Here is a 16,667-nt window from a genome sequence, read left to right on the forward strand (position 1 = left end):
CCCCTTTGCCCTCAGAACAGCTTCAATTCATCGGGGTATGGACTCTATAAGGTGTTGAAAGCGTTCCACAGGGATGTTGGCCCATGTTGACTCCAGTGCTTCCCACAGTTGTGTCAAGATTCCTTTGGGTGGTGGACCATTCTCGATCCATACGGGAAGCTGTTGAGTGTGAAAACCCCAGCAGTGTTGCAGTTCTTGACACTACCATACACCGTTCAAAGGCACTTAAATCTTTTCTCTTGCCCATTCACCTTCGGAATGGCACACATACACAATCCATGGCTCTATAATATTGAGGCTTAAAAATCCTTCTTTAACCTGTCACCTCCCCTTAATCTACATGGATTGAAATGGATTTAACAAGTGACATCAATAAGGGATTATAGCTTTCACCTGGATTTACTTGGTCAGTCTGTCATGGAAAGAGCAGGTGTCCTTAATGTTTTGTACACTCAGTGTATGTATAAGCTTTAAGATAGGCTTATAAAGGTTTAGGCAGAGCTATATGTATGTATTGTAATTATTTTAATTCTGGCTTTTTTTTTTTTTTGGCTTGGATTCATATAGGCGAGGCTTATGCATATAAATAAGCTCTAATATGCATATGAGGGTTCTGCATGTGACGTCTTAAATGCTTTGAATTAATCAGCGAGGTTAACCAATGGGGACAAATGCTGAGTTTCGCAAGCATGATATTACCAAACACCCAGCCCATAATAATCAGACTGCCGTTGATAAAGATGTAGAACTCCCGCCATCACCAGTTGTCCTCATCATTCAGATTCTTATCATTCAGTCTTGAAATGTTTGATGTGATTTTTGGATGCATTTGAATTGATGTCAGACCGATTAGAGACAATCGAGTGCTGAGTACCAGGCCGTTAGCGAGTTGGGTACTACCAATGCATCAACTACAGAGCGGAGAATAGGAGGAGATTACTGTGACTCGGCGGTCACTTGGATTTTGACTGAGGTCATGACTCATGACTGCCGGTGTGGCTTCTGTCTATCTCTCTCTCCCTCCCAGGTCTCTGTTCATCATGCTGGACAGTCTAAGTTACTGGGATGCGTCAGCCAGCGCAGTGGGCCGGGCCTGGCTCAACCAGGTGCTCCAGAGGCACGACATCGCCCGGGTCCTGGAGCCCCTCCTGCTGCTGCTGCTGCACCCCAAGACCCACCGTGTGTCCATCCAGCGCGTCCAGGCCCAGCGCCACTGGGCCCAGGCGTTCCCTAACCACAACCCCCAGGCCGAACAGGACCCCTCAGAACCCATCTACATGAGAGACTCGGGAATCTCTGACAGTGAGTATAGGGGAGATACGGGTTGGAATGGTGGTGGACAGGACAGCCATGGTCGTGAAGAGATACAGGGCACTGCAGGCTTTTGTTCCAGCCCAGCACTAATAGATTCAACACTCATCTCATGATTCTATAATGTTGGGCTGGAAGAAAAATCTATAGCTATAAAGGATCAGTGTAGTTTGGTGAACATTGGTTTGGAGTGAATCTAGTTCAAGGTTCATTTCGACTCTGTAATTTATTTGCATAAACAGTATGTCACATATCCTCTTCTCTCAGACTTCAGCCAGATGCCAGGGGACTCTCTGAAGTCAGGGCTCCGAGGGCTGCCGTTGAGCGACATGGAGCCCTTCTGCCTGACAGTCAACCCTCTGAGTGACAGCCTGTCCCTGCTCAGCCTGAGCAGTGAGAACCTGGCGCTGAGCGGTGACTACCATCCTCCTGACCAGCAGGGGGAACCCCACCTCCACGGCTCTGAGTCCAGCGGCTCCCACTCCTCCTCCATAGACAATGGCAGTTTTGAGGAGCCAGACGGAACCTGCAGCACAGTGAACGGATGTGGATCCGACCAAGTCCCTGTCCTTATAGAGTCAGACAGTATGGTTCCTGATGAGGAGGATTCACTAGAAGAGGTTGTGTTGTCGGTGTTAAATGAGTTGATAGACAATGTGGTGGGTATGGGAGAGGAGGAGGGGCCACCTGAAACGCCGTCCCCCCCTGAAGCGTGGGCGCAAACGGACTCAGATAGCTCCTCATCAGACACGCAGGCCGGTCTTCGGCTCGATTCGGGCCCCGACGCCCCCTCCCACCGCCTCGAGATGTTAGCGGGTGGCACCCTGGGGTTCTTCCATGTCACCCCACCGGACCAGACAGGGGAGGAGTGGGAGAGGCACCGCGAGGGCATCACTCGCCACAGCTCGTCCCCCTCCATCGTGACCCTACCGGACAGCTCAGGCCCGGCCGCCCCTCACGACCGGAACCTCCGCTTGGACGTCGTGGACCTGCGGGCCCGTAAGCGCTCCCACAGCAGCACCCAGCTCAGCCTCAAGGGTAAAATCATGGAGCGTCTGCAAGACAAGTCCCCCGGCGCCAAGCCCAAGGTCAAGAAGAGCAAGAGGAAGGAGGAGGAGAGGCAGAGGAAGGCCCTGCAGGCCGAGAAGCTCCGGCCGCCCAGCATCTTCTTCGGAGACAGCCTGGATCTGGAGAATTGGTACAGCTGCGGAGAAGGTGAGGTGTCCGAGATTGAGAGTGACACCGGCTCGCCCAGTGGGGGCGAAGGTGTGAGCGGGGGCAATGGTCCCAACGGGAGAGCGGGGCGTAGAGCTTCCGGCTCGCCGCCTCGGTTCAACATCCACCCCCTCTACCAGCACGTGCTGCTCTACCTGCAGCTGTACGACTCATCCCGCACACTGCACGCCCTTTCGGCCATCGCCGCCATGCTGCGGGCAGCACCATCGGATTTCGTGGACGCCATCTCCACCACCAGCATCAACAACACCTACACACCCCAGCTGTCACTGCTGCAGAACCTGCTGGCACGCCACCGCGTCTCCGTCATGGGTAAGTCACATAAAGAAATGTATGCATAAAAACACAGATAAGACCACTAAACACATATGAACTAAACGTGTAAAATGTATGCCAGAGGTGTAACACATTACGCTGATTCTAAGTTGCACTGCATAAGAGCTACTAAATGACTAAAATGTCAATTTAAAATGTACACAAAGACCTTACAAACCATACATTTTCGTATTATTAGTATGTAAAATAATGTGATGTTCAATCTCCTCCTCCTCCCAGGTAAGGACTTCTACTGCCCCATCTCCCAGGACAGCCACTCCCACTCGTTCCGCAGCGCCATGTTCCTAGAGATCATCATCTCCCTCTGCCTCTACTTCCTGCGCTCCTACTACTCTGCCCACGTGGGCACGGCCGCCACCGAACTGGCGGGCAACCGGGCCATGCAGCTGACCAGCTTGGAGGTCCTCACCCTTCTCTTCAGTGAGCTGTCCAAGGTGACCGGCGGCTCAGCCAAAGGCTTCACCAGCTTCATCAGCGACGTGCTGTCCAAGTGTAAGGTCCAGAAGGTGGTGCTCCACTGCCTGCTCTCCTCCATCTTCTCGGCCCAGAAGTGGCACGAGCAGCGGGCGGCCGGCGTCAACGTGGCCTCCCAGGAGGAGGGTCTCTCAGAGGACAGCGTCATCAACCTCTCAGAAGATCAGATGGACGGCTGCAGCGCCGTTCAGTCCCAGCTGCTGAGGCTTCTCCAGAGCCTGGTGGTGCTGGAGCACAGGGTCCTAGTGCCCGCCGAGGAGGGGGGCGACGGGGGGCCCGTGGTCGTCCCGGGGGTTGTAACATTAGGAACGGGTAGCGGGGCAGGGACGGGCTTCGAACTGCTGGGAGGAGAGGTGGAGCACATGAACCCACAGCAGCCAATGACGTCGCTGCAGTACCTTCACGGGCAGCCTATCACGGCGCAGGGCATGTTCCTGTGTGCGGTGATCCGGGCGCTGCACCAGCACCACGCGTGTAAGATGCACCCGCAGTGGATCGGCCTGATCACGGCCACGCTGCCCTACATGGGCAAGGTACTGCGCAGGGTGGTGGCCTCGGTAACGCTGCAGCTCTGTAGGAATCTGGATAACCTCATTCAACAGTACCGCTATGAGACCGCCATCACAGACACCAGGTAACTGCTATAGTATAGTTTCTTATAAACCCATATGGGATAGATAGTTTTAAATGTAAAAGTGGAAAAATTGTTGTTCCAGGATCTGGTGTGAAGGCAACTGCAAGCAGATTGTCAGTAACCGGGTTTCCATCCAACCATTTCATGAATTACCTGATGCAAAAAAAAATCACGACCGGGCTAATGGAAACAGGAAATGTTGGGGGACAATTTGTTGATTCGACATGGTGTCAGTAAAATGTGGCTAATTATGCGAAAAATGGCAGTGGAAACACTTTTATTTTTATTCTTTTTTAAATTTGACCTTTACCTACCTAGGCAGTTCCTAGGCAAGTCAGTTAGGAACAAATTCTTATTTTTAGTGACAGCCTAGGAACAGTGGGTTAACTGCCTTGGTCAGGGGCAGAGCGACAGATTTTTACCTTGTCAGCTCGGGGATTCGATCTTGCAACCTTTTGGTTACTAGTCCAACGCTCTAACCACTAGGCTACCTGCCGCCCCATGTGCAAATATTGATATAATAACCGAAATAAACTTGGAGTCACACGATTATATTTTGTGTGGTCCTCCCACTACGACTAGGGGAAAGCCGAGTCGTAAATAATAATTTTGAACTTCAAAAGGTTGTGAAAGTGCACGGTGATGAGCTTGATGCGCCTTTACAATAAATATCAATGGTTTTATTCTGGTGACATGATAATCGATGCTTGGCTGCCATTTGATAAATAAACATAATCTCGCTCTTATCCATAATAATGTCATCATATAGGCTAGCTAGCCTTACCCACTCTGTATCTGCAAACTGCAGATACCAAGACCATAGTGTGCACATTAGCTATTTAACGCAACAGTTTTTGTGACAAAACCATCGGTACAGTTGAAAATGAACTATAGGTTTCTATTCGGTACAAACTTAAAGGGATAGTTCAAGATTGTAGCAGTGAAGCCCTTTATCTATTTCCCCAAAATCAGATGAACTCGTGGATAACATTTTTATGTCTGGAAGTTAGAGGTAGTTTCGTGAGCCAATGCTAACTAGCGTTAGCGCAATGCCTTGAAGTCTACAGGAACACTTAGCACGCTACTTAGCAACTTCCTTCAAACTGCAATCAGAGACCATAAAAATGGCATCCACAAGTTCATCTGGCTCTGGGAAAGTATATAAAGGGCTTCATTCACAAAATCTCAAACCATCCCTTTAATTAAGAAGAAAACAATGTACCTTTTTATGTGCTCTACTTCATCACGTAGTGATTTTTATTCACAAGTCAGTTTGGTGGAAATGCCACTGGTCGGAAAATGCGCATATTCTTTTATGCAGATTTTTGAGTAGTCGTCTGAAAATCTGTCGCCAATTGGATGAACGTAGCTAGTAAAGTGAAATATTTGTATGAGGATGAATTGGTTAATTTAAGTACATATCCAAGGGAATAGATTTACAGCTGTTTTGTAGCAGAGGGAATGTTTGTAAGAAATTAGGTGAGTGATACTGCCACACGATGTCTCTCTTGACCAGCAGTTGCTTCAATTTACCCACCTTTGACTAATGTCTTTGTGGATTCTAAATTGTTACTGTATATTCTATGACAAGATTAATTGTTTATGGCAAAATAGTTTTTTACACCAAATGATGACTATTCATTTATACTTTCCCCGCTATCCGTCTTCCAGACCTCAGTGGATGGCCCTGTGCATCCCCCCAGATTTGATTCTAACAGTACTGGAAGGAGTGACGGCTATCATCCACTACTGTCTACTGGACCCATCCTCCCAGTACCACCAGGTGAGGGCGCTAGTCAGCCGCACTGCACTGCCAAGTAGACAGATATGTCATATCTGCATTGATTTATTGCTGATGTCACTTACTTACACATCGATAGACCTCCTTCGTTTATAAAGCACACATTTATCTAAAAAGGATGCCATTTTCTGTACAGATCTACACAACCTACTACACCATTTTCAAAGTGAAAGAAAATTATAGGACATTTTCCCAAATTAATAAATAAAAAACTAAGATGTCTTGATTGCGTATGTCTTTACACCCCAGAGTTAAAACTTGGTGGAAGCACCTTTGGCAGCCATTACATCTGTAAATCATTTTGAAGAAGATTCTACCAACTTTGCACATAGGGCAACATATATCAATTGTTATTGTCAATGTTGCTCCAGCTCAGTACATTTGGTTGGGAGTCATTGATGGACAGCAATATTCAAACAGTGATTGCTATTATCATGGCTATTGTGGTAGCCACATCAAGTTATGGGTTTGCTTGTCACCGGCAGGGACTTGGGGGTTTGTCACGATCAAAATAACGACAGATTTGTACCTTGTCAGCTTGGGGATTCGATCTTGCAACCTTTCGGCTACTAGTTCAACGCTCTAACCACTAGGCTACCTGCCGCCCCAATTACACAAGCTTTAATGCCAAAGGCACACCAGAATGGCTTTCCAAGAGGTGGTGAGTGTTCCTGAATAGCCCAGTCTCAGTCCTGACTTGAAAATCTGCTTGAAAATGTAGAGACAAGGTTTGAATATTGTTGTCCATCAATGACTCTCAACCACATTTACTGAGCTTGAGCAATTTTGTAAAAGATTTTGCTACCACCAGATGTTAAATCTGGGGTGTGAAGACATCAATGCATCTTCCTTTCACTTTTTTTATTAATTGGTTAATGTTTCTAAAAATTTTCTTTAACTTTGAAAATGTGGAGTAGGTTATGTATATTGGTAGAGGAACAGATCGAATGTAATCCCTTTTTAGATGTAATTTTAAGGCAGCTAAACGTGACGACTGCATGGGGTGTGTAGACTTTCACTGGTGACTGTATCTCCACGTCCCTATCTCTCCTCTCAGCTGCAGGTGAGTGTGGACCAGAAGCACTTGGCAGAGGCTCGCTCAGGGATCCTGTCCATCCTCCACACCATCATGTCCTCCGTCACCCTGCTGTGGAGCGTCCTGTACCAGGCCGACAGCACAGACCGGCCAGCTGCCGCCTCCGCTGCGTCCACTTCCAACATCAACCTGGGATCCACCAAGGTACTGCGGTTACACACGGACCCGAAGCCTTTTCACAGTACTGAATCGAACTAAGGCGAGCCAAACCAAGCTGTACTGAGCTGATCTGATTACTCATCCATCCATAGTTGCTAGAACTGAGCTGAAATGGACAATGTGATAATAGCCATCACATTTTAATCTGGGTCGACACGATACTGTGAAAAGAGTACCTGTCGTTGATACCTAGATCAGTGTTCAATATAGGCAAATCTAAGTAAAAAAAAAAATTGGTAGTGTACCCAGTTTAGCATGTGTTATAGTGGATGCAGCAAAATGCTTATGTTACTAGCTCCTAACTATCCTGCTCCTAGGGACCCTACACGGTGTGCAGGCTTTTGTTTCAGCCCAGTACTCCTGATTTGAGGATTTGACTAAGCATCCGTTAGCGCTGGACTGGAACAAAAGGCTGCACAACGTGGGTTTCCCCAGGACTCGAACATTGTTCAAGGAGGATGGGCCGTCCACTGCCTGTTGGCCTGGTCTTATTTCTGACACTGCATAGAGCGCTCAATCTTTCCTCTTTCTCCTCAGAACTTGCGTCAGCAGATCCTGGAGCTGCTCGGCCCCATCTCCATGAACCACGGAGCCCACTTCATGGCAGCTATCGCCTACGTGTGGAACGAGAGGAAGCAGGTCAAGACCTCTGCCGCTTACAAGGTAAGCTCCAGAAACCAACATGGCAGAAACCCTTACTAAACACGTACATTTTGTGTTATTAGTGTGGTTAATGGCGGTGCGCAGAGGTCTCTTAACCTGCCTGTGTCCGTGTCCATGTTCGCGCACGTCTGTGTGTAGGTGATCCCCGCTGCAAGTGAGGAGCAGTTGTTGTTGGTGGAGCTGGTGCGGTCGGTCAGCGCCATGCGGACCGAGACCGTGATGCAGACGGTCAAAGAGGTCCTGAAGCAGCCGCCGGCCATCGCCAAAGAGAAGGTTGGTGCTGCCGTCTCCCAATAGCCTGGAATCTAAACTGACAGGCTCTGTTTTACCATTAAAATAAAGCAAATTAGTTTCCCAATACATACGCTTAGATCACACTGTGCTACTCTAACCTTGTTACAGTTTATGACTATATACAAAGCTGCACGACTCCTAGCCTCCTGCTTACATTAGTCCTAATTCGCCCTAATGCAGGTCCTCTGTTACTATTACATTGGACAGGTACCATCTTATTGTTACACTATATCAAAGTAAACTGGCAGCTTCCCTGCTACGGCCTCATTATTTTCTAATGAAATGTAATTCAGTCCAGTGTTACCTCTTCCTCAACCCTCTCTCCCCCTCTTTCACTCGTCTTCCCTCTTTCTCACCGTATCTCCATAGAAGCATCTGTCTCTGGAGGTGTGCATGCTGCAGTTCTTCTATGCCTACGTTCAGAGGTGAGACCCAACAGACCTCCTCCACCTGTCTGTCAAGTGTGTTGAGCATAAGTTGCAAATAGACCAACTGAGTTTTCTATCGTGTAGTGTGCCAACTGAGTTTTCTCTAGTTTAGTTCAGGTGATGTCATGTTTAGTTTGACATTTTTGTATGTCAAGTGTGTTGAGCGTGTAGAATAAAATTGAATTAATGTTGTTAGTCCAATTCATTGAGTTCTGTAGCTTTACTATTATTGTTACTAAACTGTCTATACAGGTATCTTACTTAAATTAGTACTTGACCCATCATTAGAACATGACTGTATTCTTCTTGTCTGTCTATGTAGGATCCCTGTGTCCAGTCTGGTGGACAGTTGGCTGTCTCTGCTGGCACTGCTGAAGGACTCGATACAGCTGGGGCTGCCTGCTCCTGGACAGTTCCTCATACTGGGGTTAGACCACACACACACACACATACACATACACACACACACACACACACACACACACACACACACCAGCTCCCGAGTGGCGTAGCGTTCTAATCGACTGCATCTCAGTGCAAGAGGCTTCACTACTGTCCTAGGTTCGAATCCAGGCTGTATCACATCCGGCCGTGATCGGGAGTCCCATAGGGCGCCGCACAATTGGCCCAGCGTCATCCGGGTTTGGCCGGGGTAGACAGTCATTGTAAATAAGAATTTGTTCTTAACTGACTTGCCTCGTAAAATAAAAACATTTAATAAATAAAAAGTATGCAAGGCTCTAGCGATCAAGCTACCGAAGACCAGTCATTTTCAATAAGGGGAAGAAGACACAAGGATACATTTAAGCAATAAGGCCCAAGGAGGTGGGGTATATGGCCAATATACCGTGGCTAAGGGCTGTTCTTGTGGTCAACGCGGAGTGCCTGGACACACCCCTTAGCCGTGGTATATTGGCCATGTACCACAAACCCCCAGGTGCCTCATTGCTATTATAAACTGCTTACCAAAGTAATTTGAGCAGCTGATATACCACAGCTGTCAGCCAGTCAGCATTCAGGGCTCGAACCACACAGTTTATAATTAGCTAATAATCAAGTCGGAGGAGGAGGGAGAATCTTGCAAGCTAGCTTTGACACTGTGCTGGATACGCTAATATCTAACGTAATATCTAACGTGACGTTGTGAGCCTGTTGTTTGGAAGCTACACCCACGAAGGGGGAGAGCTCTGCAATTCCTTACTACTTTGTAGTTTTTGGTAAGACTGCGCTTTACAACGCTCTCTGAGACACTGACTTCTCTCACTTACACCATCACTCTCTTCCCCTTATCTACCCTTTTACATACGCGGCCACCAGACTAACCTATCCGTCTGTCTCTTCCCCAGAGTTCTGAATGAGTTCATCCTCAAGAACCCAAACCTAGAGAGCAAGAAGGACCAGCGGGAGCTGCAGGTAAGCCTCAGTCCCATGCAAAAGGATTCACTATTCTTCTATCTTTAAGGTGACATAATTCACAATTCTTATCTTCTAGATAAGATAATATTAATCGAGGTAAACGCCCCGTCGAGGACCACTTTGGAATCAAGTGTTTTGAATAATAATTTTAAGTGCTGTCCTCTGGGAATACAATGTACCTATTGCTGAATATGTTTTTACCCAAATAAATTCAATTCAAGAGTTCCCTTCCATTATTTACCCAAGCATACCGATTAGATTGAAGCAATGTGTTGGGCATGCATTTTATTTAAGTGGTATGGTTATTGTAATGAAGCCAGAATGATTAGTCACCCTGTGTGTGTGTGTGTGTGTGTGTGTGTGTGTGTGTGTGTGTGTGTGTGTGTGTGTGTGTGTGTGTGTGTGTGTGTGTGTGTGTGTGTGTGTGTGTGTGTGTGTGTGTGCAGGATGTGACCCACAAGGTGGTGGAGGCCATCGGGACCATCGCAGGCTCCTCTCTGGAGCAGACCACCTGGCTGAGGAGGAACCTGGAGGTCAAGGCCTCGCCACAGATCATGGTGGACGGGACCAGCCTGGAGCAAGACGTAGAGGGTAGGAGCGATGAGAGGGCCCTGGCTGTCTGTGCTAGTTGTGTACAATACGTCAGCTTCGTGTTCATTGGGGCACCGGATTCTTATTGGACAAGTCCAGGGTTGTCCCTCCCTGTTTCAGTCCGTTTTCTTCCGTTTGGTCCCTAATGAACACCACCTTAATCGGGAATGTGCAGATTATAGGTGTTTCTTCTGTGACTGAATGTATGGCTGTGTTTTCAATATCCACACTATCATACCACTTAGAATGACCCAATGTATTGGAAATGCATTCAAAGGGGTACATTATGTTAGTGTGGATATTTGATCGTGCACACGAACAGCATGTGTCTGCATGTGTGTGTGCTGCGTATGATCTGTCACTAATGGCGTGTGTGTTTCAGATCTAATGCTCACAGTGATGGAGGCGTCCAGCTTCACTCCATCTGTGTACAGCGTTCACGCCCTCACACTGCTAGCGGAGGTAAAACACCAAGCGTACTGTCTGGCTGTCCATCTGTGCATCCTCTCCACTCCCGGCTACCAACAGCCTCGCTTCTGCTATTAGGACCCACAAAAAGTCTACTCACACTCAGCTGATTTACGACCAGCTCTCCCTTCCCCAGGCCCAACCTCAATCATTATTAGCAAAGCAATACATCCTTCCTTGGACACTGTCGCTGTTGAAGCCAGATAGAAACTGGAGGCACTAAGTGTGCCTCTCTTGCTTTAGTGTTATAAACAGACCTCCCTCTCTTCCCATTGTTTAGGATTATGTCACTCTCATGTGACCCGTTTACTCGTTGCAGTGCATTAGTGTTTATTGGTCGGTTTATGTCTGCTGTAGTGCAAGGATGTATCTTTTAAAGCAATATGGCAATGTGCTAAGTTTGATATTACTTTTTAGTGTAGTGTGCTGTTGCCATGTATCCTATTTGAACAGTGCAGAGTATTGAGAGTAGTGATTGTGTGTTGTCAGGTGCTGGCCCATCTCCTAGACATGGTGTTCTACAGTGATGAGAAGGAGAGGGTGATCCCCTTACTGGTGAACATTATGCACTATGTCGTGCCCTATCTCCGCAACCACAGGTAAGGATGGACCAGCCACTACACTACACTCCTTCACTAGAGCCTAGAGCACGCCCAGGTCCTCAGTTACACTAAATAACATGCACATGGGATCTGCCAAGGAAACACTCCCAAGCTGTATAACTAGGGCCTAGTATTTCCTGGTCAGGTTAAATCTGGGTCCTATCTCCAATGTGCAGTGTGTCTCTGTGCCCTCTTCCCTGGCAGTGCCCACAACGCCCCCAGCTACCGGGCGTGTATCCAGCTGCTGAGCAGCCTGAGTGGGTACCAGTACACCCGGCGGGCCTGGAAGAAAGAAGCCTTCGACCTTTTCATGGACCACACCTTTTTCCAGATGGATTCCTCCTGTGTCAGCCAGTGAGTTGAGAATTGTTGAGTGTGTGTGTGGGGGAGGGGAACGACGGGGGGATGGGGATCGTGTATTTTTGTTATGTGCTTCATATAATAGGATTCTATCTGACGTCCTCTCCTGTATTTTCCAGTTGGAGAGCCATCATTGATCATCTTATGACCCACGACAAGACCACGTTTAGAGATCTTATGAGTAAGTATAATTGAGTAGCCCGATTCTTCTAAATGAGAATTTCTGTGTGTATATAATTTCTGTGTATAGTTGTATGTGAGCTGTACAGGTAAATATATGGGTAGATATTATATTAGAACTGTTATAGTGTAGCAGTTAACGCGCGTGTGTCTGCAGCTCGTGTGGCGGTGGCTCAGAGCAGCTCTCTGAATCTGTTCTCTAACCGAGACGCAGAGCTGGAGCAGAGAGCCATGCTGCTCAAACGCCTGGCCTTCACCATCTACAGCAGCGAGGTGGACCAGTACCAGAAATACCTACCTGACATACAGGGTAAACACGCACATGCAGACAGGCATGCACACAAACACATACCCCCGCTTACAAACACACACACACCACTAAGAAATAAACACACACATCCTTCTTTTTTCAAATATTTACACACACACACACACACAGCGATGGAGTATTGACTTATGAGTGTGTGTGTTTCCCCTATCAGAGCGGCTGGTGGAGAGTCTGCGTCTGCCCCAGGTGCCCATCCTCCATGCCCAGGTGTTCCTGTTCTTCAGAGTTCTACTGCTGCGCATGTCTCCTCAACACCTCACCTCACTGTGGCCCACCATGATCACTGAACTGGTGAGAGACACTAGAGCACGCTACAAACATGCACCACACAAAAAATGTACGCACTTAGTCTCACACACACACGCACAAGCGACAACTGCTGATGAACAGCCTGATGAAGGCCTACGCCAAGCCCAAACACCTCTGCGTTTGTTTGTCCTGCTGTTTATAAATATTTCGATAGAATTTCGAGGATAATGAAGGCTTTTAAAATAAAGTAATGAGTGTCTTGACTGGATAAGTAAGCCCCACTGTTATTCTTGCAATAGTTTTCGATTGCTGAGTTGTGGTTATCATCGCCTTTGTCTCAAACTACTGTACTATAGAATCGTCGACCAAGATAATAGATTGTTATATATAATCCGAACATTGTGTGGCTTTTCTCCTATTTACTTACCTATGTATTTCCTCCCTCTCAGGTTCAGGTCTTTTTACTCATGGAGCAGGAGCTTACTGCAGACGAGGACATGTCAAGGTAACTGTCAGTCCACCAAATGGGAGTGGACGTTGATTAATACATGACAATGAGAGTGTGTGTTTTTCCTGCCATAGAAATGTGACTTGATGATGATGGATTGGATTTATCGAGTTTTCAGGTGCTCAATGCGATTTAGATTGTATGGTGGGGAAACATCCACTACCAATGTGTATCTTCAACCTGGGTGACTTCGTAGGGCTGGTTTTCTGGACACAGATTACGAATAGACCTGAAATGTAAAAGCATGTTCAATGGAGATTCTCTGTTGAGAGTGTATTTGAGTCCAGGAAACTGGTCCGTACTGTCTGCGTCTATGCTGTGTGTATGCATTGGTCATGTTTCCATCTGGGTTTGACCTGTAGGACGTCAGGTCCATCGGTGGCTGGCCTGGAGACCACCTACTCTGGAGGGAACGGTTTCTCCACGTCTTACAACAGCCAGCGCTGGCTCAACCTCTACCTGTCTGCCTGCAAACTGCTGGACCTGGCCCTGGCCCTGCCCTCAGAGAGCCTGCCCCAGTTCCAGATGTGTGTACTAACCCACTACTCGTGCCTGGATTCATACACTCACATACAGTACATTTATCTGAAGACTGTAGTGCACACTGCACTATTTCATTTAGTTCTTTTTGGAAGGTATAAAAGGTTTAAGCACGTACTTTAATGTGTTATGAAACACAATCTATGTTGCAACACTTTTACCCAATGAGGTCCTCAAGCCTTTTCACACTATCGTACTGAACGAAACCATTCAGTGATGGCTCATATATTTTCCTGTAACTTTGTCCTTTCCATCATAAATTGTGTGTTTTTTGCTCAGAAGTGTGAAAAGGTTTATGTGTGTATAATGTTTGGGCATTGGCTGTGTTCTTTCCCAGGTACCGCTGGGCCTTTATCCCCGAGGCATCTGATGACTCGGGCCTGGAGGTGAGACGACAGGGGACCCACCAGAGAGAGTTCAAACCCTATGTTGTCCGACTAGCCAAGCTGTTGAGGAAACGAGCCAAGGTAACCGCTCTGGTCTACCAGCAAGGCTGGACATAGACCCACATTAGCAAAAGTGACCAATCCCAATGACCATGGTAACTTTAGCTATTACTGACATTTGGTACAACTTACTGTACCCCTAAGGCCAGTAGTGTAAGAGCCTGGACACAGCAGGCTGAAAATCTTTTCTGAAGGCTATCAGTGGGCAAACATCAGCTGCAGTCCACACGGTGTGTTCCAGGGGCCACCTGCCGGGTGGTCGAGCAGTCTTTCACGATTCAACATGTAGAATCTTGGAGGAGCGTCAGGAATAGCTTCACACCCTTGAGCCAATCAGAGCGCTAGGGCGTTTTCGCCACGTGACAACAAAAATGAAATTGAGCAATGTAAATATCAGCTGTACCCTGGACAGTGTGTTCCAGCAGGTTTTGTACTTAATTTGTTTAAAAAAATGAATATGTTAGAAAGATTCTGGCAGACAATCCAGTCAGATAATGGCACACCAACAAAGCACATACACTACCATTCAAAAGTTTGGGGTCACTTAGAAATGTCCTTGTTTTTGAAAGAAAAAGAAAAAGAATTGTCCATTAAAATAACATCAAATTGATCAGAAAAACAATGTAGACATTGTTAATGATTGTATTTGACCATTGTAGCTGGAAACCACAGATTTTTTTTTATTGAATATCTACAGTACATAGGTGTACAGAGGCCCATTATCAGCAACCATCACTCCTAGCTAATCCAAGTTTTTTTATTTAAAAATCTAATTGATCATTAGAAAACCCTTTGGCAATTATGTTAGCAAAGCAGAAAACTGTTATTCTGATTAAAGAAGCAATAAAACTGGCCTTCTTTAGACTAGTTGAGTATCTGGAACATCAGCATTTGTGGATTCGATTACAGGCTCAAAATGGCAAGAAATAAAGAACTTTCTTCTGAAACTCATCAATCTATTCTTGTTCTGAGAAATGAATGCACAACTGAGCAAGAGGACAAGTACATTTAAGTGGTTTGAGAAACAGACGCCTCACAAGTCCTCAACTGGCATTTTCATTATATAGTACCCACAAAACACCAGTCTCAACGTCAACAGTGAAGAGGCGACTCTGGGATGTTGTCCTTTTCGTTTCCAGCTACAATAGTCATTTACAACATTAACAATGTCTACACTGTATTTCTGATCAATTTGATGTTATTTTAATGGACCAAAAAATGTGCTTTTCTTTCAAAATCAAGGACATTTCTAAGTGACCCCAAACTTTTGAACGGTAGTGTACATATAATATATTCATAGCTGTATAAAGTCACAACTCTGCTCATTCTGCTGTCGTCTGTTTCCATCCATTCGTCCATAGAAGAACCCAGAGGAGGACTGTTCCCTGCGTACTCTGTCCTGGGAACCGGGCCACCTCACCCTGACACTCTACATGATCCGCAGCATGGAGCAGCTCCTCCCCTTCTTCAACCTGCTCAGTCAGGTGTTCAACAGTAAGGCCAGCAGCCGCAATGGCCCTACCCACAACGCCGCACCTAGCCACTCTGGCCACTCCTTCCCCAACAAGGAGGGCAAGCTGGAGAGCCAAAAAGTGTTCTGGAGCCGGGCACGGCAGAACATTGAGGAGATGGTGGAGAAAGACTTTTTAGAGGGCCTTATCAAGACGTAAACATGAGGGACAGAGGGAAATGTATTTTCCGAGGCGATATATATTAATTAAAAACATTAGTGAATAAAACTAATCTTGTATATAATGGAACATATTAGGGACATAAACCATGGAACTAAAAATACATCTGTTTTCTGTTTTTGTATTTATGACTGTATTTTACTTTTCAAAGGCTTTTAATTATTTGTATATACAGGGCAGCTGTGAAGACTGATTTTGACAGTTTGTGTAAGCCCTCTGGGACAATGTGAAGATGCTGTGCAATTCTATATTGTTGTGACTTACTGAATTAAAGACTTCATGAGATCCACATGCCCTGTGTGTCTCGGTCTCACCCTCACCATGGAAAGACATGTTATTTGAATTGTTTTGAGCATCATAGAGTGGAAAGCACTTAAAAACAGCTGTACTGGATCTTTATCTCAATATCACATTTCTGTTTAGCAATTAAGTACCTTACTGTGATTGTTTTCAATTAAAATTGTCAAAAAATAATAGCTTCTTGGCAAAGAGCAATTTCTCAAGCAAGAAGTTTTGCTAGGACTGTCGAAGTCGTCTGAGTGGAGAGAGGAAAACTGAAAGCTAGCTGTTATTTGCAGAGGTTTGGAACTCTTATTAGTCTATTCACCAGGCAGAACAAAACTATCCCACCAGAACAGGCTGATATTTCAGTCTTTTCAAACCGCTGTCACACTGAAAGTGTGTGGAAACATAAAACACATGTTCTCTCACATTGTACATAAATAGTGTGATTAATTTGTGCCATTTTTATGTGTAATTTCATATATAGGGTTGGGGACAGAAGCTGTAATTTGTGCTTATTTTGGCTTCATGACTGATAGAATGAATAACTAGAATGTTGCCACTCATTTTGGCC

At 46.2% G+C, this 16,667-nt stretch overlaps 1 protein-coding gene across 8 annotated transcripts in view; it reads left to right on the plus strand.

The window, feature by feature from the left end:
* LOC129857787 (protein dopey-1-like) overlaps positions 1-16,100 on the plus strand; it is a 38,150-nt gene extending 22,050 nt beyond the window's left edge. For all 8 annotated transcript variants that reach the window (XM_055926346.1, XM_055926345.1, XM_055926347.1 and 5 more), the window contains 21 exons: positions 1,028-1,302; positions 1,579-2,859; positions 3,103-3,991; positions 5,663-5,774; positions 6,850-7,032; positions 7,585-7,710; positions 7,849-7,983; positions 8,374-8,429; positions 8,755-8,859; positions 9,779-9,845; positions 10,295-10,439; positions 10,822-10,901; positions 11,397-11,506; positions 11,714-11,863; positions 11,989-12,050; positions 12,207-12,359; positions 12,532-12,668; positions 13,076-13,131; positions 13,497-13,661; positions 14,012-14,141; positions 15,482-16,100. In XM_055926346.1, the coding sequence (XP_055782321.1) occupies positions 1,028-1,302; positions 1,579-2,859; positions 3,103-3,991; positions 5,663-5,774; positions 6,850-7,032; positions 7,585-7,710; positions 7,849-7,983; positions 8,374-8,429; positions 8,755-8,859; positions 9,779-9,845; positions 10,295-10,439; positions 10,822-10,901; positions 11,397-11,506; positions 11,714-11,863; positions 11,989-12,050; positions 12,207-12,359; positions 12,532-12,668; positions 13,076-13,131; positions 13,497-13,661; positions 14,012-14,141; positions 15,482-15,790 (4,726 nt within the window). In that variant the 3' untranslated portion in view covers positions 15,791-16,100. The remainder of the gene's footprint in view (positions 1-1,027; positions 1,303-1,578; positions 2,860-3,102; positions 3,992-5,662; positions 5,775-6,849; positions 7,033-7,584; positions 7,711-7,848; positions 7,984-8,373; positions 8,430-8,754; positions 8,860-9,778; positions 9,846-10,294; positions 10,440-10,821; positions 10,902-11,396; positions 11,507-11,713; positions 11,864-11,988; positions 12,051-12,206; positions 12,360-12,531; positions 12,669-13,075; positions 13,132-13,496; positions 13,662-14,011; positions 14,142-15,481) is intronic.
* The last annotated feature ends 567 nt before the right edge of the window (positions 16,101-16,667 follow it).

This window comes from Salvelinus fontinalis, chromosome 6, assembly GCF_029448725.1.
Source record: "Salvelinus fontinalis isolate EN_2023a chromosome 6, ASM2944872v1, whole genome shotgun sequence".
Classification (NCBI taxonomy): domain Eukaryota; kingdom Metazoa; phylum Chordata; class Actinopteri; order Salmoniformes; family Salmonidae; genus Salvelinus; species Salvelinus fontinalis.